This window comes from Rhincodon typus, chromosome 13, assembly GCF_021869965.1.
Source record: "Rhincodon typus isolate 14 chromosome 13, sRhiTyp1.1, whole genome shotgun sequence".
NCBI classification, from domain to species: domain Eukaryota; kingdom Metazoa; phylum Chordata; class Chondrichthyes; order Orectolobiformes; family Rhincodontidae; genus Rhincodon; species Rhincodon typus.
In genome coordinates this window covers 15,038,588-15,062,628 of record NC_063344.1, presented here as the reverse complement: position 1 = coordinate 15,062,628, position 24,041 = coordinate 15,038,588, and the positions used below count along the sequence as shown (strand labels likewise).

The 24,041-nt window shown below is 39.7% G+C and overlaps 1 protein-coding gene across 1 annotated transcript; it reads left to right on the top strand.

Annotated features, from left to right (window-relative positions):
- Positions 1-6,801: 6,801 nt before the first annotated feature.
- Positions 6,802-19,845, top strand: LOC109910427 (extracellular calcium-sensing receptor-like). Its single transcript, XM_048604181.1, has 6 exons — positions 6,802-6,959; positions 7,489-7,780; positions 11,393-12,202; positions 14,844-15,071; positions 16,209-16,332; positions 18,932-19,845. Exons 1-6 carry the CDS (start codon positions 6,814-6,816, stop codon positions 19,843-19,845), a joined length of 2,514 nt encoding a protein of 837 aa, XP_048460138.1. The 5' UTR covers positions 6,802-6,813.
- The last annotated feature ends 4,196 nt before the right edge of the window (positions 19,846-24,041 follow it).

Sequence of the window (24,041 nt, the reverse complement as noted above, 5' to 3'; positions counted from 1 at the left end):
GAACTGTTCAGCTTCCTTGCTCAGTTCCCTCTATCACAATTGCCACCTGCTGCTGGAGATCCCATTATACATTTCCTGCTTGAAACTTGCCATCATGCCGATTACACACAGCACATAGTGACTGTGTTCTAAACAGATGCATAATTAACAGGTTCAATTATGCCATGATAGCTAGATTATTCCAGCCCATATTAGTGGCAGTATTCCCTTCTTATCACTGGTTTGATCAAATTGTAAGAGATAGGGTGAAATGTTGTCAGCCTCTTATCTGCACTGGAATGTTCCATGGGATTGAGTCGCTTTGGTGCATTATCCACACCGGGGTCCAGGTCAGTTAATATTCCAGGAGTCATATGATCAGATGCACTTCTTCCCTTGGGTTCTGCTTTCTGTAAAGTCCTTCCTGCACCATTTTCTGGGGGGTGAGTAGGCCTCCAATGCATCCATTGGATTCACAACTCACTGCTTAGTCCACGATTCCTTCACTGCAGCCTCTACACATGACAATTGTGATGATGCTGTAAGGCAGAGGTGAAAACTGGCTACTGAAGACTATTCAACCCTGGGAAAAAGCCTCATAATCTTCACTCTATAAATGACATTCACAATTTTATAAACTTCTATCAGGTTGCCCCTCAATCTCTTACATTATTGTGAAAACAAACCCAGTCTATCCAACCTTTCTTCATAGCTAAAATCCACCATACCAGGCAACATCCTGGTAAACCTCTTCTGTACCCTTTCCAATGCATCCACATCCTTCTGATAGTGTTCTGACCAGAACTGTATGCAATATTCCAAGTGTGGTCTAACTAAAGTTCTATAATGCTGCAGCATTATAAATTGTCTCTCCTTATACTCAGTGCCACTTTCAATGAAGGCAAGCATGACATAGGCCTTTTTTACTGCCTTACCTACCTGCACTACCATCTTCAGTGATCTGTAGACTCACACACTCAGATCCCTCTGCATATCAATACTCTAAAGGGTTCTGTCATTCACTGTACAATTTCCACCTGTACCTGGACCTTCCAAAGTGCACACCTCATATTTGTTTGGACTAAACTCTATCTGCCATTTTTGTGCCTATACCTACAATTTACCTATATCCTGGTGTATCCTCCGACAATCCTCCTCACTGTCCACAACCGTTGTATCATCCTTAAACTTACTAATTATACCAGCTCTGCTTTCCTCCAAATTACTTATGTAGACCATGAACAGCAAAGGTCCCAGCACTGATCCCTGTGGAATACCATTAGTCACAGCTCTCCATTCTGAAAAGCATCCTTCCACTGCTACCCTCTGTTTCCTATAACTAAGCCAGTTCTGTATCCATCTTGCCAGCTCACCCCTGATACCATGTGACTTCACCTTTTGTATCAGTGTGCCATGAGAGACCTTGTCAAAGGATTTACTGAAGTCCATGTAGACAACATCAACCACTTTTTCTCTCATCAATCATTTTCATCACATCCACAAAAAACTCAATCAAGTTAGTGAGGCATAAACTCACCCACACAAAACCATAGACAACAAGGTGCAGGGCTGGATGAACACAGCAGGCCAAGCAGCATCGTAGGAGCAGAGAGGCTGACGTTTCAGGCCTAAACCCTTCATCAGAAAAGCACAAAACCATGCTGTTTATCGCTAATCAGTCCATTTGCTTCTAAATGCATATAGATCTTGTCCCTGAGAATCTTTTCCAATAATTTCCCTACCACCAACGTGAGGCTCACTGGCCTACAATTTGCAGGATTATCCCCGCTACCCTTCTTAAACAGTGGGAAAACATTGGCTATTCTCCAGTCCCCTAGGACCTCAACTGTAGCCAAAGTGGATACAGAGATGTCTGTCAATGCTCCAGCAATTTGTTCTCTTGCCTCTCTCAATACTCTAGGCTAGATCTCATCAGGACTGAGGGACCTACCTACCTTAGTACTTTTTAAAACGCACACCTCTTCCTTTTTAACAGCAACTCAGCTCAGAAATTCAACACTCCCTTCCCAAGATTATCCTCTACAAATTCCATCTCTTTGGTGAATACTGACACAAAATATTCATTTGGGACCTCACCTATCTCTTCTGGATGCACACATAAGATTCCTTCCTTTGTCCTTGAGTGGGCCAACACTTTCCCTGGTTACCCTCTTGTTTTATAGATAGGTATAAAAAGCTTGGGATTCTCCTTAATCCTGTTTTCTAATGACTTTTCATGACCACTTTTAACCCTTCTAATTCCTTGTTTAAGTTCTTTCCTACTTTCATTATATACATCAAGGGCTTCGTTAGTTCCCATCCTCCTGGACCTTACGAATGCTTCCTTTTTCTTTTCGACTGAGGTCATAACGTCCCTAGTCATCCGAGGTTTATGTAACTTAACATACCTATCCTTTATTGTCGCAGGATCTCTTATCATCTGCTGTTTGTAATACTCCCACTTGTCTGATGTGGATTTACCCTCAAATAGCCACTCCAGTCAACATTCTCCAGTTCCTGCCTAACATTGTTGTAGTTCGCGTTACCGTAATTTAACACCTTCACCCGAGGACTGCTATTAACCCTATCCATGAGTATCTTAAAACTCACAGTATTCTGGTCACTACTCCTGAAATTTTCCCTCACTGAAACTTCAGTTACCTGGCAGGGCTCATTTCCCAAAACCAGGCCCAATATAAACCCTTCCCTGGTTGGATTTTTTGCCAATCTTGCCTAAATTTCATGCTCACTGTTTGGCAAAATCTAATCACTTTACATAAGCCTAATCCTCTTCTTGAAGGTACGTCAATACCACCACACTCCCCCACGCCACCAAACCCCCACCCCCAACTCCCTCCAATCTGGCTCTTGATGGGAGGCCTAACTCATTTAATGTCTGGTGAGAATGGAAGACCAGTGAACTGGATAGGTTTTCTGTATCTGATGGTTGTGGTGGCCATTCTCTGTTAAGGGCAGTCTAATTTTGGATTGTCCAACCCTGGCACAATTTTGAAACTTCTTTAGAGACTATCTTGGGCAGTATTGGCTATGCGACTTACCGTGAAGAAAAGAGAACAATGACTGGATCTGCATTTGCAGTGCTGCCTGCTACTTTAGCCTGATGTCTATATCCAGCCTGTGCTGGCAGCCATCTCCCTGATGGTACCTCTTTCCTGCTAACCTTTCCCAATCATCTGGATGATATGATCCTGTGCTTCAAAGAAAGACAGTTGAGGTTCGTCACAGTCAAGCCTCCTGAACTGCATCTGGACATTCCAATCTCTCACTGTTAGGTGGCCCTTTAGTACTGACGCCCTTGTCAAACAGAAGTAAAAATCCAGGAGGATGATTTGGTTGAACAACTTCACCAGCTCCTGAGACATGGGAAGCAGATATCCTGCTCAATTAATTATATTCACAGAACCTCTGCTGTAACTGTATCAGTCTACTGCTGTCTCCAGAAACCCTTGTCAGTCACCTCAAGTATTCACTGAAGACTTCTTTGAAGATTTGCACATCATCCCAGCATTGCCCAACAGATGTTCCATTGTGAACACCTGGTCATTCAGATTGAGGCCCCTCGATGCTGTGGCCAGCTGAGTGTCCTCATTCTAGTCTTCAATCACAGGACCATTAGTTGTTTCCAGTCTTCTCCCAAATCTATCCACCTTCATACTCATTGGCAAATAGAATATCTGACCAGAAGTATTACTTCCTTCTTCTATAATGCCAAGGCAACACACATGGGAAAGCATCTATGTGTGTCTAGCCTGTAGGTCCAATTCCCTCCACGAGTCTCTGAGTCCTCAATGATCCTGCAGCAGATTCAGTATTTGTCCTGGATATTGCCTGTTCTAACCTTTTCATCATATGCTCCATTGTGGCCAATAACAGCCTTACCCATTATGACTTGATGCTGATGCTGGAACCCTGCTGACAACACTAGAATGTAACATAGGATTTGTAACATTGAAGAATCAAATACCTTGAGACAGGGTTCTCTATTCCACCAACATCAGATCATTATATACAGGAAGCAGAATTAAGAATGAGAAAGGAATTACTTACAGCATATGCAAGGAGCAAAACCTGTGGGTTACATTGGGATCAGGAATCATTTGTCTGTGTGGTCCCCCTTCCCATCCCTCCTCTTATCAGCAAAACCACCATTTTTTTTCACAGCAAGAATTCATTTGATTGCACCAGCTGCCCTCCCTAACCATTGACACCTGCTGGTGGAGGACCTGGTCAACTGCTCAGCTCCCTTGCTCAGTACACCTTATCATCACCATCGTGTGCTGCTGAAGGTCCCATTACAAAACTATCAGGGACTGCTGTCCAATTCTTCACTTATCATTCTCATACATCAAATGCTAGCAAGCTTTTACTTATAGCTTTTTTCTAATGCAAATCTATGAATACAGGTCTCTCATATGGTGATCGGAGACATCTAATCCTTTTGCCCTACCTTAGTAGATTTATGGTCTACAGAAGATAATCCATTTGAGAAAATCTTGTTTTCTCTATGGAGGAACAAGGGGAGAATGTTACAAATCTGGCCAGTTGGTCAGCTTATCAGGAACGATATCGATGCATATTGACACCAAGTTCATAAGGAATTTCCACCTCATGTGAGCTAGCAGCCATAAATTTGATGCAGCAGCAAAAGTAAGGACCTACATGAAAGCACAACAAGGACAATAACACCACAATGTTGCCAGTCAATCTCTAGCTTCATTCACGACTTAATAAATGTACTGCCATGTAGCAAGTTCATTGTATTAATGTGGCATGTGAATCAATGTGTGGTAAAAAAAATTCAAACCAAATATAGGGATTGTCTATTTCCTGTTTATCCTGAAGATTAACATTATTTGAGTCCCTAGGTTGTAATTCCTTTCTGTCAACTATTCTATTGCTCTTGGATTAGATGAGTATTTTCTGACTTTATTTTGCATATGTTCATTTTCACGCTGGAGGGTTTATTTTGCTCAACAACAGTAGAGATAAGATAGCTGCATTGTACATGAAAGTATGTTAAGAAGGAATTCTGATCAACTATCAAACTGTGTCAATTTACTAGGTTAAAATCAACAACATGCTGATGCATTTCAGATTCCCAGTTCTGCCAACATTCCTCTTAGGCATTCCTCTGATGGGGGGGGGGTGGAGAGTCTTGGTCAGCAGTACGTGTCATGAAGCTGCAACAACTTCATGGTGAATTCCAACAATTCCTGTTACTGCCAGAGGTAAATGAATGAGCAGTTAGATGGAGAAACTCGATTAACCAGGAGAATGGGATGTAAGAGTTGGAACTGTATACATTACTAAAGTACAGCAAACATAAGAGAAGAAATGAAATGGCAATAAACTGACAAAATGTTTATATATAATTCTAATACTGACAGTTGTAAGTAGTAAAGAATAGAAATAATTAGGCTAATGGTGAAAGAAACCACACAGTAATATGAAAGAAGAATGCTCCATTGAGCCATAGAGTTGCACAATGCAATGATAATGAAGTTGAACCAGTAATAAGTAGCAGCTGTATGAGCTGTCTTTCACAATATTTAGTATAGGGTTATATCACCATCAAGCTCCAGGTCTTGGAGATTCCAGTTCTTGCATAATTTCCTAAAGAATCCTGTAGCAATACGGCACCTTCATTTGTCTAAAAGAATCACAGAATGGAACAATGCAAGCTGACCCATCATTCATGTATGTGCACTGTAATTAGACCTATTGCTTTGGCCTTTCCATATTGTTATTAAATTTTCCCCCTTTCAAGTGTTTATCCAACTGTCTTTTGAAAACTGCCATTGAATCTGCTTTCACTAAATTTTCAGGCAATGCGTTTCAGATCACAACAACTCACTGCACAAAAAAAAAACTTTATTTCATACTGAATCTTTTTCAAGTTGTCTTATATGTGAGTCTTTTGTTTTGGGCCCCATCTGCGAATGAAAACAGCTCTGAAATCCTTCACAACTATGAACCTTTGTATTGAATTTCCTGTGAACCTTCTCTGCACTATGAAAAACAAGCCAAACATTTCTAATCTTTCCACATTACTAAGTCCCTCACTCTTAGAACTATTTCAGCAAATCTGCTCTCCGCCTGCATGATAACATCTGTACATCAACATCAAGGCTTTTACTTTCCTTTCAGCAACAAATGAAAGAGAATATGCAATTCACTGTCACCAGATTTCTGTTATTTCCCAAGGTGAATTTCATCTCGAGCATCTTGACCACCACAACAATCTTCAGTTCTAAATTCAATTTCGACTTCATAACATATTCAAGTGTTTGTGGAGAGGCTGAAAATTGCCTACCGCCATATAATGTAGAGGTCAGAAGGCTATAACTTAGTCAAAACAAATATACATCAATTAAAATCAATACGTAAGAGTTTCCTAAAATACAGAATAGATTTACAGAACATTGTTGAACATTAATTATATTCAGTCCAATATTATTAATCAAAACTGATTACTTGAATTAATTGGGTATGCTTTGTTCTGTTTTCCGCATGTGTATCCCAGGTGAGAACTTCAATTGAGAGACTGAATTGTGAATGTTTGTTACACCCTGACCTTTCAAGGATTAATGTAAACTAAAAACATTATTTCTTTGGGGATTTCTAGAGATTTTTGCAGCACAATTAAATTGGGTAATCAACCTTGTAGACTTCATCAAATGTTATAAGAGACACATTAATCTCCTTTCCATACTGTAACAAACTACCTCTGGTGCCTTGTTACACATTGTAATGTATTACGTGTTTCTCTGGGTGGTTTGTATTGTCATCCCTTTACTGGGAGCAGGTGGCTCAATGTGTAAACTTCTTGGAGAGTTTTATTTGCCAGGTCTCTCTGAAGATGGAGACATTATTATTGGAGGAGTTTTTCCCATCTATAATAAAGAATTGGAAATAAATAATTCTTTTACAACTCAACCACCACCTTCAGAGTGTGCCAGGTGAGATTGCGTTTAGGCTTTGTGGTTAATTTAGAAGTTCAGAGTTGAGATGAGTGAAACAGTTAATAAGTAACACATTTTATTTCCCTGTCAACCTTGAGCATTTATTTTTGTGTTGTTTAAATGTAATAAGTATATTTGTAATCTGTTTCATTCCCTCGTATTCTCAAATTCATTGGGAGTCTCCAGACAGTAGGATCTAGATTATGTCCCAGAAATTGTTAAATTTCAGAAAGGTTTAATGTTATCAGGTTAACTTGTTTACATGTATATTTATGTCCCATACCAATGTGACTGTTTAGATATCATGTTCAACTTAAAGTATTTCAATGTTGAGAATCATTTTAATCTTTTTGCTTTCATTTTGTACGGAATCAGTAAGTGTCAGAGTCTCCTTTGTTTTATTAAACTGCATTTGCTATACCTGTTATCTGTGTTCTATCATTTCCTTCAGTGTCACTGTTGTCAATCCAAATTGTGTAAAGTTTGCAATAAAATTATGTGATGTTCTATCACTGTTATCCTGCAGTTTTGATCTCAGAGCATTTCGATGGACACAGGTCATGATCTTCGCAATAAATGAGATTAACCAGGATTCAAGGATACTTCCAAATGTCACACTAGGCTACAGAATTCATGATTCCTGTGCCTCACCATCTCAGGCTCTCAAAGCAGCCCTGACACTAATAAATGGACAAGAAAAAAACATTCCGGAGTTTAATTGCAAAGAAGGTTCTCCTATTCCAGCCATCATTGGGGAGTCTGGATCATCACAGTCAATAGCCATAGCAAGGACAGTCACATCATTTGGTATTTCGATGGTAAGGCAATTCAAGAAAAGCATTTTTCAGAAATAATTCAGTGGGATTAATACAATGTTAGCTTGTTATGAAATCCACCATTGATCATAACATAGGACCAGGTAGTTGCCCATTCCACCATTCAATCAGATCATGACTAGGCAGTATCTTGGTTTCAGTCTGTTCTAACAGAAATCCATCAATCTTAGGTTTTAAAATTTTTGATAGCCCCCTCTCTTCAGTAACCTTTTGGGAGAGAATTCCTGATTTATACAACCAATTATCGAAAATGTGCCTTCTGAGAGTCATAAATAGTCTAGACCTCATTTTAAAACTTCTCCCTATGCCTGCCATCTCCCGCCCACCTTCCCAAACTCCTGCACCCTTCTTCTTGATTCTTGCACCAAAAGATCTAAACAAAAATTCTGGATGGGTATGGAAATAATACGCATTCTTGTCAATAAAGCAGGTAGTGAGAAATTGACAGTGTGACTGATAATCAACAGAAACACATTTCAGATAATTGACAAAATGATGAGGTAGCAGGTAGGAAGTTTATATTTTTATGCAGAATTTTATGATCTGGCATACATTACTCGAAAATGTGGTGGAAACAGCTTGAATGGTGACTGTCAAATGAAAATTAGACATATACTTAAAAAGGAAAAATGTCTACATCTATCCAGAAATATCAGGAGAGAGGAAAAGCTGAATAGCAAATTTAAAGAGCTCACAATTGATAAAATAATTTACTGGCTGTATGCTCCTATGACTTACACTATGAGGTAATTATTGTTGTCAAATTACTTTAGGCATGAATCTGGAACCTTTGGAAGTGAAGTTATTCAAAAGAAAGTTTTATTGAAGCAAATGTGTTTATATACTCCCTTTACTGTCTTGAAACAGTCCAAAGCACCTCACAGCAACATTACTAATTTTTTTGATGCTGGGTCACAATGAAATATTGCCATCATACAGTGCCCTTTAGGACCTCAAGATGCCTCAAATTCTTTTCAGTTAATGAAGTACACTTGAAGTGTAGTTATTGTTGAAACTAGGGGCACATCAGGCAATTTTCACACAACCAGTTCCTAAAATAGCAAGGTGATAATGGCAAAACAAATCTGTTTTAATGATATTGATTAAGGGATAATGATTTGACAGGATTCTGGGATAATTCCACTACTGTTCGTCGATAACATGCAATGCAACTCTTATGTCCAAATGAGAGGGCAGATTAAGGTTTAGTTTAACATCTGGTGCAAAGTTTGTTACCTCCAGTAGTATTTCTCAAGACAGTCATCTTAGATTTTTACACTGATTAGAAAGGTAATGAAAGTTTTGTTCAAAGAGGTAAATTTCAGGTACATCTTAAATGACGAGAGAGTGTTACATGAAAGGTTCAGGGACTGAATTCCAGAGCTTTAGCTGTATGCAAATTTACATATGTCCACTTCAGATGGAGCAAAGGAAATTCTGGATGTGCAAGCGGTCAAAAAAGAGCATGAAGATTTGGAGTGTTTTGTTCCAGAGCTGGAAGCAGAGAAAACTGAGCACATTCAGAGATTTGAAAACAAAGCTGCGGATGTTAAAAGTGAGACACTGACAGACTACAAACACAGGGGCAATGAGTGAATATTTCTGTACATTTCGGATATGGGCAGCAGAATTTTGAATTTCAATCTGGAGGATGGAAGATCAGAAGCCTGTGTAAAGACATTAGAATTTTCAAAGCTAGAGGTAACAATTGGTGACAGCATCAGCAGCAGAGTAGCTGGGGCATAGAACACGGTTGTGTAATGGCATAAAAGGGAAGAGTAGGTGATGTGGGTGAAAGAATGGATACGTGTTCAGAACTTCATCTTGATGTCAAATATGATGCATGTTGTTGGATTGACTCAACGTGTTGCTTGGGAAATGATAGAGTTATTAGCTGGGTAAGACATTTATAATGGTGGCCAAAGACAATGACTCCTGCCTTTCCAATACTTAGTTGGAGGTAATTTCTACTTACCTAGTAATGGTTGTTGGATAATCAGGAGTAAATCATTGCATGGGTCAAGTGACATAATGACGAGTTAGGACAGACCAGAATATGAGTGGGAACTGATATGTTTCTGGATGATATTGGTAAAGGGCGGGATGTAGATGATAAATAGGAGGAGACCAAGGAAAGATGGTTGGAGAATTTCATCTGGAAAAGAAATTGTTGCAAGTGATTGTCTGACTGTCATCAGATAGATAAAAATAGCATCAGGCTAGGATGGTCGCCACCAGATTGAATGTTAGAAGAGAGGCGATGGAGGAGGATTATTGGTTAGCCGCGTCAGAAGTTATAGATAGGTTGAGTAGAGTAAGGAGGGATAACTTCCACAGTCACAGTTACATAGGTCGTAATTTTGCACTTTGATAAGAACCATTGCACAAGTGGGGCAGGCGCAGAAACCCAATTACAGGCACTCACACATAGAGTTTGAATTATAGAGTCTCAAACTGTTGGACATTGAGAGCAACATGGTGTGAATGTGGTGTATCTGAGCTAGATTTTACATGGGGAGAGTGGCATGGGTGCATATTACACCTTACAAACAACACTTAAATCAACGGTTCCGTTGGCATCTACTTTGCGTCTTAACATCATAGAGTATTACTCTTCCTGGGCTTATGACTTTTGGATGTGCTGGGCACAGTGAATACTGCAATATTGGGCCATGGAGCGTGAGCCCATAAGGGAGAATGCCCTTAATTTCGGATCAATTAAGATCATGATAGAAAAGACCTCGATTACCAACTTCATACATCAAATTGCATGGAATTCCCACTCCTTCGCAAGGAACCATTTCATCCAAAACGCCTAATAGAAACAGAAATAATGCAGTTGTGAACAATTGAAACATTGCCGTACTTCGGTTTTCCGGGTGGCAACTTTGTCTGGGGGCGGCATAGTAGTTCAGTGGTTAGCACCAGTACCTCAAGGTGCCAGGGATTTGATTCCAGCCTTGGGCAACTGTCTGTGTGGAGTTTGTACATGCTCCCTGTGTCTACCGGGGTTTCCTCCCACAGTCCAAAGATATACACGTTAGGTGGATTGACTATGCTAAATTGCCCATAGTGTTCAGGGCTGTGCAGGCTAGTTGGGTTAGCCTGGATAAAAGTCCCATGAAGTGTACTGGGAGGATGGGTCTGAGTTGGATAGTCTTAGGAACATTGGTGCAGACTTGTTGGGTCAATGATCTATTTCTGCAGTGTAGGAATTCTATGGCTCTTATTTAGGGAGGTACCTATCTTTTGATCTCAGTCCCATCCAGAAGCAGGTTCAGATTTCCCTTAAGTCTATCGCAGTTTATTACAGGTTCTGCAAACTTACTTTACCCATCGTGTTAAAAGAAACCCTCTTGTTGGTCATTCGTCCCAACTCTCAATGTTTACTTCACCCAAGCGCGTTTCCACTCTTACCTCATCCAATCAGTACAAATTCCTGTTAGCTTTATGTCTTGATCTAACTTCCCATTAAACGTATCTATGCTTTTCGCCTCAGCTACCTCACCTTGTAGCAGGTTCCACACTTATAAGAAGGCTATGTAAATTCTTAATATAGGTAATTGAATTTCATTTTTATTAAAATCATTGCAGGTCAGCTATTTCTCTACCTGTGCGTGTCTGAGCAACAAACAAGAATTTCCTACGTTTTTCAGAACAGTACCGAGCGATTTGTTTCAGGCCAAAGCTTTAGCTCAGTTTGTGGAACATTTCGGTTGGACGTGGATCGGGACCATTGGAGGCGATAATGAGTACGGCCAGTATGGAATTCAAGCGTTCAGCGAGCTCGTTCAGCGATCTGGAATCTGTATCGCTTTCTCAGAAACGATTCTCAGAACATATTCTAAAGAAAGAATACTCAAGATTGTAGACACCATAAAAACGTCGACTGCAAAAGTTATCTTGGCGTTTGCTTCCGAGGGTGACCTTTACCCGTTGCTGAAAGAAGTTGTCCGTCAGAATATCACTGGCATTCAGTGGATAGCGAGTGAAGCGTGGATTACAGCGGCAAGACCCTCCACAAAGGACAATTTCAAGTGTCTCGGCGGAACAATTGGATTTGCAAGTCGCAAAATGGCAATCCCGAAGTTGAAAAACTTTCTTATGAGTCTACGCCCTTCAATACATTCCACTTTCGATTTTGTGAATGTTTTCTGGGAAACAATATTTGGTTGCACGTTTAACAATGACAGCTCCGTGTTCAGCACCAAGAGATGCACAGGGCGTGAAAACTTACAGAAGGTGAATAACTCCTTCTTTGATGTAACTCAGTTGAGAGTTTCCTATAATGTCTACAAAGCAGTCTATGCCATAGCTCATGCACTCCACAGTTTGCTATTTTGTGAAGATGAACTACTGGGAGCCTATCTCTGCGCTAACGTTTCGAATATCGAACCATGGCAGGTAAGAGAAATGAATATTGTATCAAATACTTGTATCAAATGCCTATCAGAAATATGCAGATCTTTAAACCGTACTCGTTGACTTGCATCGATAGGGTGATTCATTGCAAATTATAATTAAAAACTATTTTATTACGACGTTTACGAGTAAATAAATCTCCTTGTCGATGTCTCGGCACTATATAAAAAAAAACACGCGTCCGTACTAATTACCATTCTATTTCGTTTCTTTTGGAGAGCTGAAACACTAATTTCTGGCTAGTGTTGCTTTAAAAGAATGGCAGCACGGTACTAACATTTTATTGACAACTCAGAGATTAGGAAGATGTAAGTATCGGCCTTGTTTTCTATCCAGTGTACGGAGACAGGATGAGCTCTGCTCAGATCTCGATAATAGACAAAATGCTGCGGATGTTATACCAGACTCAAAACGTTGACACAGCTTCTCTCTCCACAGGTGCTGCTCAGGCATGCTGAGTTTCTCCAGCGTTCTCTGTATTTATTTCTGCTGGAACTGCGTCGCTTTCAAATGTGTCAGTGACAAGACTGTCAAAACTCACAGACTTATGCACTGAGTGAATAGTTGGTTAAAATACTGAAGAGTGAGCAACAATATGGAAAACAGAAACCTGCGCAAATTAAAGACTTTGGTTGCCAGAGAAAATGTAAATTCTGCAGGGTGGGCAGAGGTGATGGGCAAGAAGATACCAGTTGAAAACTTGCACTTGCAGTATACAGTAGCTTTCATCAGAGAAATCTAATGTTGATTCTGTGTTCAGAATGCCAGTGCAGGGAGAAACAATGTATAAATTGGCAAACAAGTGCTCCTAAGCTCTGTAGTTCTTTCCCTAAGTCTGTTTGCCTTTCTGTCTTCATCTCCACCTTTAAGACACCCCTGTAAACCAGTGTGTTTACGTCAGAAATCTATTAGATCCTTATATAATTGTGTCAAATTTTGAATGCTAGCAAAGGCATTAATGAGGTTCTGCAAGTTATACTGGTTAGTAAAGTTAGTTCAGATGGGAGCTAGGGGAAGCTAGCCAATTGGCTACAAAATTCGCTTGATGGTACGAGACAAAGGGTGGTAGTGGAGGGTTATTTTTCAGATTGGAGACCTTTGATAGGTGATTTTCCACAAGGATTGTTTTGGGAACCACTGTTGTTTGTCATTTATGTCTTCGATGAGAATATAGGAGCCATGGTTAGTAGGTTTGCAGATGATGCCAAAATTGATTGTACAGTAAAAAATGAAGAAGAGTATCTAAGAGTACAACAGGATCCATAACAGCTGGGCCAATAAGCTGAAAAGTGGCAGATGGAGTTTAATTTAGATAACACAATGTGTTGCAAATTGGTAAGACAAACCAAGGCAGGACTTACCCAGTTAATGGTAGGGCACTGGGGTGTGCTGTCAAACAGAGAGACCTAAGGGTTCAGGTGCATAGTTCCTTGAAATTGCCTTCACAGATAGACAGGGTGGTAAAAAAAGGCATTTGACACACTTGCCTTCATTTGTCAGAGCATTGAGTATCAGAGTTGGGACTTCATGTTGAGGCTGTACAGACAATAGTGAGGCCACTTTTGAAATACTGTATGCAGTTCTGGTCACCAAATTGAAAAGGGTGTAGAAAAGATTTACAATGATGTTAATGGGACTGGAGGATTTGAGTTGTAATGAAAGGCTGGATAGGTTGGGACTTTTATCACCGGAGCATAGGAGGTTGAAGGGTGACCTTATAGACCTTTCTAAAATCATGAGGGACATAGATAAGGTGAATAGCAAAGATCCTTTCCCGAGAGTAGGGGAGTTCAAAACTAGAGGGCATATGATAAGGTGAGAGGGAAAAGATTTAAAAGGGACCTTAAATTTTGCCCCTGAAAAGGGATAACATTTTCACACAGAGGGTGGTTCATGTATGGAATGAGCTGCAAGGCTATATGGTAGAGGTGGGTACAGTTACAGCATTTAAAAGATATCTGGACACATACATGAATAGGAAAGGTTCAGAGCGATATTGGCCAAATGCAGGCAAATTGGAATAGTTCAGTTTGGGAAACCTGGTTGACATAGACAAATTAGACCAAAGGGTCTGTTTCTGTGCTATATGGCTCTGTGAATTATCCTGTGAAACATTTTGGGATGTTTCACAGATCATATAATCCCTACAGTGTGGAAGCAGGCCCTTTGGCCCAACAGGTCCACACCAACCCTCAGAGCATCCCATCCAGACCCATCCCCCAATAACCCACCTAATCTACACATCCCTGAACACTGTGGGCAATTTATAGCATGGCCAATCCACCTACCCTGCACATCTTTGGACTGTAGGAGGAAACTGGAGCACCCGGACAAAACCCACACAGGCACGGGGAGAATGTGTAAACTCCGCACAGTCACCGGAAGGTGGAATAGAACCCAGGTCCCTGGCGCTGAGAAGCAGCAGTGCTAACCACTGATCCACCATGCCACCCGTTTCACTGCAGGAAAAGTGCCATGTACATGCAAATTATTGTTACTAATGCAATAGGCACCTTTTGAAACTATAAGTGGATTATGTTATTTCAGTAGCTTAATGAATGTATTAACATGCCTTTGAATTATTTTGAATAACTAAACACTGCTTTCCAATCACTCCTCTAAGCTATTTCAGCATTTAAAAGAAGTAAGATTTGCCAACCGCTTTGATGAACACATATATTTTGATTCAAATGGAGATCCCACTGCATCATATGATATTATAAACTGGCAGATGAAACAGAATGGTTCGGTTGAACATGTAAACGTTGGTTATTTCGATGCATCTGCCCCAGCTGGGAAAATGTTTATGATAAAAGAAGACAGTATTATATGGCATGGAAACAAAACAAAGGTAAGATCAGTGTTTCTTTGTTTAATGAGTTATTTTGCTATTAGTGGAAGAGGCTAGGTCATTCACATATTTCTTCATATAAAGGGTAATGGAAGTCAAAGTAATTTACACAAACGGGAAACCATTTGAGCCATTGTGTTTGTGTTGTTTCTTTGAAAATTTGCCCAATTATTTCCACTCCTCTGCTCATCCCCTATACAGTATAATGACCTTCTTTCATGCATTTATCTAATTCCTTTTTGAAAATTATTCCCAAATTTGCTTCCAACATCTTATTATCTCCGATTGGGCATCCACAAGAAGCTGTGTGCCACCTGCAGCAGTAGCAGCAGAATTGCGTTGAGCCAAATCAATAAACTTAAAACACTGCATGTCCCTCATGGTACCATTATCAACAAACCAGGGAATTAACCCTGGTTCATTTAATAGCGCAAGATAACATGTCAGGTATGGTATCAGGCATTCCTGACAAAAATGAGATGCCAATCTTGTGAAACTGCAACACATAATTATTTTTGTGCTAAGCAGCAAAAACAGTGAGTAATAGATCGGTCTTAGAAATCCCAAAACCAATGGATCAGATCAATATTTGCCAATCCTGTCACATTGAAATAACAAGATGAGAAACCTCTACAAATATTCTTAGTCAAAATGATGGTGCACCCTGACACATCAGTTGAAAAGGCAATCTGAAACTTTTGCAGTCATCTTCAGCCAGAAGTGCCAAGTGGTTCATTTATCTCAGAGTCCTTCTAATTATTACAGATACCTATCTTCAGCAAATTTGATTCACTTACTGAAGGCACTGAACATAGCAATATCTATAGGCACTGACAACATGCTGGCAGTGGTACTGAAGATCTGTGCACAAGGCAGCACACTTGATTAACATCTAATCTACCACCTTAAACAGATATTCCCTCCACTATGGGTACATGGTGCGAACCATCAATTGTATTGACGCTCATCAATTACTTTAATGCAAGGGCTGGCGATGGTAATAGCGCAAAGCCCCACATCTGGAAGTTAGAGAAGATTCCTGATATAGGCTGTACAATATAAATACTATGTCACCTTCCGCTCTGAATGACTTTTCATCCTTAAAATATTAATTTTATTTTTACTGCCATTATGAAGGTACCACAGTCTGTATGCAGTGAAAGCTGCCCACCTGGTTCAAGGAAAGCTGTGCAAAATGGACAACACACTTGCTGCTTTGACTGCTTACCATGTTCTGAAGGTGAAGTCACCAATACAACAGGTCAGCAAATTTCATTTTACCATTTAATAGAAAATGATTCTTTTTAAAAGTGCCTACTTTTTACTAGACAATAGAATTTGAAATGCAGAATTATTATATTAATGTGAAAAGGTTGTGAAGGGATTAAATAAAGGGAAACTGTTTCCACAGTAAGGAGGGTTAGGGTTTGGACACAGAGTTAAGGCAAGGAGTAAAGTAGTAAACAAAGGGAAAATTAGGAGAATGATCATTTTTACACAAGGCGTTGTTCTGATCTGGAATGGACTGCCTGATTAGACTAGTGGATGCAGAGTCAACTTTGAAAAGATAATTGGACATATGTTTGAGAAAATAAAAAGGACTAGAGTGTGGAGATGCAATTCACAAAGAGCTGGCAGGGGGATAGTGCACTGAGCAGCCTATTTCTGTACTGCAAGATTCTTTGATTCTAGGAATAATTTAGAACATAGGACAATACAGCACAGGAACGGCCCTTTGGCCCATGACTTTTTACTGAAAATGACACCAAATTAAACTAATCCCTTCTGCCAGCCCTTGGTTCATATCCCTCCATTCCTTGAATATTTATGTGCTTATCTAAAAGTCTCTTAAAAGACCCTATGATATCTGCCTCCACTGCCTCCCCTGGCAGCACGTTCCAGACTCCTACCACTCTCTGCGTAAAAAAACTGCCCCTTTCATCTCCTTTGAACTTTCTCTTTCTCACCTTGAAAGCATGCCCCCTAGTTTTAGATATTTCAACTCTGGGAAGAAGATTCTGGCCATCAACCTTATCTAAGCATCTTAGAATTCTTTTGACTTCTATTAAGTCTCCCCTCCACTGTTCCAGAGAAAACAATCTGAGTTTTTCTAGCCTCCCCTTATCACTCATACCCTCTAGCTCAGGCAACGTCCTGGTAAGCTTCTTCTGCACCCTCTCCAAATCCTCCACATCCTTCCTGTAATGTGACGACCAGATCTGAACATAATACTCTACGTGTTGCCTAACCAAAGTCTTATAAAGTTGCAAAATGACATGCTGACTCTTGTACTCAAGTCCCCAACCAATAAAGGCAAGCATGCCGTATACCTTCTTTACCACCCTATTGACATGCGCGGCCGCTTTCAGGGAGCTTTGGACTTGAACCCCAAGATCCCTCTGTACATCAATGATGTTTAGGGCCCTGCCATTAAATATATACTTTTCCTTAACGTTTGATCTCCCAAAGTGCAGCTCCTGTCACTTAACCCAGATTAAACTCCATCTGCCATTTCATAGAATCCCAACAGTGTTGGAACAGGCCATTGAGCCCAACAAGTCCACATTGATTCTCTGAAGACCATTCCACCCAGACTCACGCCCCTACCCTATCTCTGTAACCCTGCCTTTCCCACAGCTAATCCACCTAACCTACACATCTCTGGACACTATGGGCAATTTAGCATGGTTAATCCACCTAACCTGCACATCTTTAGACTATGGGAGGAAACCGGAGCACCCAGAGGAAACCCACACAGACCCAGGGAGAATGTGAAAACTCCACACAGACCCAAGGCTGGAATTAAACCTGTGTCCCTGGCACGCTAAGGCAGCAGTGCTAACCCCTGAGCCACCATGCCACCCGTATACCACTGTATCCTTTGACAACCTTCTATGCTATCCACAAGTCCAATGATCTTTGTATCATCTGCAAACTTACTAACGCACCCATCTGCATTTTAATTCAAGCCATTCATATATATCACAAACAGCAGAGGTCCCAGTACAGATCCTGTCAAACACTACCAGTCATGGACCTCCACCACCACCCTCTGATTTCCACGGGCAACCAATTCTGAATCCGTGTGGCCATGTCACTGTGGATCCCATGCATCTTAATCTTCTGGATGAGTCTGCCATGAGGGACCTTGTCGAAAGCCTTACTAAAATCCATGGAGACAACATCTGCTGCTCTACCCTCATCAGTCACCTTTGCCACCTCCTCGAAAAATTCAATCAAGTTTGTATAATTAACCTGCCCTGCACAAATCCATGTTGACTGTCCTTAATTTGGCCATGATTTTCCAAATGTGTGTAAATCCTATCCCTATGAATTCTCTCCGATTGCTTCCCAACCACTGATGGGAGACTCGCAGTCTATAGTTTCCTGGATTTTCCCTATTTCCCTTCTTGAACAGAGGAACAACATTAGTTACTCGCCAGTCTTCCAGGACCTTGCCAGTGGCTAATGAGGATACAAAAACTTTGGTCAAGTCCCCAGCAATCTCTTCTCTTGTCTGTCTCAATAACCCAGGTAGATAATATCGGGCCTTGGGAACTTATCCACTTTAATGTACTTCAAGAGACTCAACACCACCTTTTTCTTGACTTCAAAATGCTGTAGCATATCAGCATACTCCACATAATCTTACTATCCTTCTCCTGGGTGAATACTGATGCAAACTACTCATTTAGGATCTCATCCACATCCTCTGTCTCCAGGCACAAGTTCCGTCCTTTATCCTCACATGGTCCTACCTCCTCGTCAGTTGTCATCTTGTTTTAATGTATGTATATATAATGTAATTTAAATCTAAAGCTAATTTAAATCAGTATCTATCACTGATTAAACTTTCCTAGATTCATTAGAATGCATGAAATGTCCTCTGGAATACTGGTCAAGCAAGGACAGCCAAAGCTGTATACTGAAAGAAATTGAGTTTCTCTCCTTCAAAGATACCATGGGAATTATCCTGATGACGGTAGCGTTATTTGGAGCATGCATCACTTTGATTATTGCTTCTACATTTCTACACCATAAAGATACCCCCATAGTCAAAGCAAACAACTCTGAGTTAAGCTTTCTGTTACTATTTTCATTGGTACTTTGTTTTTTGTGCTCACTTACATTTATTGGCAAGCCTTCAGTCTGGTCATGTGTACTGCGGCACACGGTGTTTGGCATTACATTCGTCCTTTGCATGTCCTGCATATTGGCGAAAACTATCGTTGTGCTTGTAGCCTTTAAGGCAACCGTTCCCCAAATGAATGTGATGAAATGGTTTGGGCCTGTGCAACAAAGGGCCATTGTGTGTGCATGCACTTTCATCCAAATTCTCATATGCATCACCTGGCTTATTGTGGCTCCCCCTTTCCCAACAAAATATACAAAATATCATACTTCAAAGGTTATCCTGGAATGTAATGTTGGGTCTCCAATAGCCTTCTACTGTGTATTGGGTTACATTGGTATTTTAGCATGCTTGTGTTTTGCGCTAGCTTTTCTGGCAAGAAAGCTACCAGGCAACTTCAATGAAGCAAAGCTAATAACTTTTAGCATGCTCATCTTCTGTGCAGTGTGGTTAACATTCATTCCAGCCTATGTAAGCTCACCTGGCAAATATACAGTCGCAGTTGAAATCTTTGCCATTTTGTCATCCAGCTTTGGTTTGCTTTTCTGCATTTTTGGTCCAAAATGCTACATTATCTTGTTCAAACCAGAGAAAAATACAAAACGCAATCTGATGAGAAAATTACCTTCAAAAAAGATTTAAGGAGTACTCACTGAACAGTTCCACGGTGACTGTAAGCCAAGCAGATCCATTATCTTACTATACGCTGTACAATATTCTGCCTTATCCATATATTGCTTTATCAGAATTCCAAATAACTGATCTACCTATGCCGACACATGTTATGCAACATAATGGCAAGCCAAAGTTTTAAAAAAATTGAAGATTGCTTATTGAGAGATTAAATTTGCAATAAAACAAATTATATGTGAAATCTGAATTATGGAATTTAATTATCAGGCAAAATTTTAAAATAATTTATAGGCATATCAATAACGGAGGAAGGCTGGGAAATGAATAGGACATTAAGGGATAGACAAAATAGTGTCACAAGTACTAGTAGAGAAATGGCAAAAATACCAAGTAAATATCCACTTCAGTGTTTGCCAGGGAGAGAGAAACAGGAGTCATGATAAAGAATAATGTAATGATCTGGCACAAAATTATCATTCAAAGGCGCAGATACCTAAGAATGTACTAAAAGAGGAATTTGCCACATGGTTCACTGGATACATTTTTCCTCATAAATTTAAAACAAAAACAAACTATAAGTGACCAAAGTGGGATGGAAAATACATAGGACAAGTGGTAATAATAATATTGGATTACCTCATGTCTTACTGAGTTCATACAAAGCCTAACATTCCCAAACAACCCTGAAATTTTCATACTTGATCAGCTGACAGTGCTGAGTTAGATCTTTGCTGTTAGGAGAGCAATAAAGGTGCTATATTCAACCTCAGAATCTATGGCCCTGCAGGGATAAATCACCAGGGTTTCCCATTCCTGATTCCTATCTTAGGGTAGTTCCTGGATATCTGTTCAGGGTAAAGGCAAGTTTGGGGGTGATACCCTTCCCAACAATTAAATAGGCCCATTGAGTCAAGAGTGAATTGTGCCCATAAAAACATTACTTAATTAATACCTCACTACAGAAATGTGGTAGGTAACTCTTCCTGTCAGAAATGCCAATTGGGAAAATCAGACTGACAAACTGCTTCTAGTTCTTCAGAGTCACAAACCTGGAAGTTTTTCTCAGTGGTGAGTAGTTATTTTTAGTTAGAAGGGTGTCAATTTTTTGAAAAGATTGACACCTCAGGGCAACATCCGTGACCTCGAATCTTAAAGTGGTCAATTTCATTGTCTAGAGACTCATTTGCAGAGCCAAATAAATCCCTAACATGGAAGTCTTGATACTTTGGCATCAAAGCATATCAATGACCATGGTACTGGGGCAAAAATAAGTTTCATCTTGACCAAGGAACTTGTCAAACACTTGAAACATAAAACCAATATAATTAAAACCTACTAAAACATTAATTACTCTTTCAAATGATGAAAAGCTGCTGGAACTGGAATTTGTCACATCACCTAGAATTTGATGGCTTAGTTAGTTGAATGTTGATATCCCGTTCAAATTAGAGCTAATTATCATGATATTTCACATTGGTAACATTGATCATTATAAATAATATTGTACCATTGTGATTTTTATTTGTCCTTTAAAAATATTTGGTAAATAGATGAATCATAATGGTAGCATGACTGACAGAATTGTAACAGTTATTGTTGAGCACTAAAGCAAACTAATATTTTCAACTACTAATCAGTAATTACAAATAATGCAGTGACTATTGTTTGCATTAGACAATGTGGGTTTTTGTCGATATTCAATATTTAGTGATGCAATCCGTGTGTGTTTAATTATATTATTATAAAATATTTTAAAAATTCATCAATTGATGTGTGTTGATTTACTTTTAACATATCAAAGAGCACCAGATATAATATAGAGTTGCTAATTATTTTCTATCTTTAAAACATTTGGGTCCCTTGCTAGTCAAGTGATTTTGAAGTCTATTGTAGCAGTCATATTGAGTTCATTTAACTCAGTACAGGTGACAGAATTGAAACCAGAATGATGCCATTTATTTAGGTCTGTAATTTACTGGATAGCAGGGAGTGTGTGAGAGTGTGTAGTAATGCGTATGGAATCAGATAAGACCAGAGATGAGTAGATCCTGCTGAATATAATGGTTGCAACTTGCAAAAATATTTTCTTCTTTAATATCTTGCCAGGCAGTTGACCAATTAGATAATGGAAGCCATGCAACTGACCAATCAGTAATTTGTGAAGATGTGTAATTACCATTAGTCTAGCAGTGGGTTTACGATTAATGACAAACATGTCTATGGTGTAACAAAACTTGTTACGCATAAGAACAGTAAAAACATAAGCAATATGAACAGTCATAGGCCCTACAGCCTGTTGAGCCTGCTGTGAGAATCAATAAAATATTCATTTTGTCTATTATTCACTCATGGGATGTGGGTGTTGTTGGCCAGGCCAGAATTTATTGCCCATCCCTAATTGCCCAGAAGGCAGTTAACAGTCAACCACTATCCTGTCCTGGAATCATGTGTAGGCCAGACTAGGTAAAGATGGCAATTTCCTTCGCTGAAGGACATTAGTCAATCAAATGGGTTTTTCCCAGGAATTGACAGCAGTTTCGTGGTCATCACTGAATCATCAGATGGTGAAATCAAATTCCATGATCTACCATGGTGGGATTCATACCCTGCTCTCCAGAACATTACCAGTGTCTCTGGAGTAATTGTCTAATGATAATACAATAAGGCCATTGTCTCTTCACTACAAAGATCCGTTTTTCCTTTTTTTCTTGAGAACATCCAAACTTCCAACGTTGATTAAGACAGAGTTAGTATCCTCCCAGTTAGTAAGTCCCTATCAAGAAATCATAACCACAACTTTTCCCTGTATTGGTGTTGTATTAATTTGTTTCAGAAGTGAAGTAACTATTGTAACTAGACTTATTATTTTGACCAAGTGTAACATTTACATTAGAGTTAACTTTGTGAAGTTGTATAATTATTTTGACTTTCATCATTCAAAGCTATGTATTGAAGAATATTTTGCTACTTCACTCTTTATACAGTCTCCATGCAACCATTGTTTAGATTAATACTTTGAGATCTGTATTAGTCTTACATAGTTTTGTAGTTATAAGAAAATTTTTGCACTATGTCTTGTTATAAAAAATGAGAACCTCTTTCACTCAACCAAAGGGTCAAAAAGAAATCACCTAACAAGTGAGTTTTATGAAAACATGTCAGTCATCAGTGTCTGATTTAATGTGAAATTTGCCAATTAGGATAGAGACGATGAGTCTAGAAGTATCAGTCATTAGGTCTCAATTTCATATGCCTCTCTCTACTCAAGAAAAAATGGCTAAGAAGATTTCAAACCATCAAAAAGTCATCAGACAACAATGAAAAGACTGCAGTGAAGAGAATGGGCACATTGATAATTGACAATTTAAAGAACAGTCAGGAGATAATGGAAGGTGACATCAGTCAATATCAATCACTGTAAGAACCAATTAGCCATTGCATTCCTAAAAACAACTGGCAATAGCCCTTGCCTCACCTGGGCCGATCAGAATATAATGATGCAATTGTTCATGCTGTGGGTTATGGTTTGGAAAGAATTAAAATGCAACAGGTTTCACAGACCAACGTGTGCAACAAGTTTAAAGTGAAGTTATCCTGCTGTCTAACTGGAAGCAGAAGACTCTTCAGGTGTTGGAGAGAGACCAGAGACAATGTATCAATGCATGCCTGAATCTGAACTGGAAGGCATAAATTGTAGTATGGCCATAAAGTTGCTACCCTACTTTGATTAACATTAGTTATAACTTAAGTAAAGTTTCTGAGCTACTGCATCAGGCCACATCACTGTTGGTTAAAGTCTCAAATGAGCAAATTAATACTGGTATCATAGAATCCCTACAGTGTGGGAACAGGCCCTTCAGCCCAACAAGTCCACACCAACCCTCAGAGCATCCCACCCAGACCCATCCCCCTATAACCCACTTAATCTACACCTCCCTGAACACTTCAGGCAATTTAGCATGGCCAATCCACCTAGTCTGCACATTTTTGGACTGTGGGAGGAAACCAGAGTACCCAGAGGAAACCTATGCAGACATGGGGAGAATGTGCAAACTCCACACAGTCAGTTGCCCGAGGATGGAATTGAACCCAGGTCCCTAGCACTGTGAAACAGCAGTGCTAACCACTGAGCCACCGTGGTATTTGAGATTAAATTGTAATCTAGAATTTACAGTTGTGATTAAAAACTTAAGAGGTGAATTTTC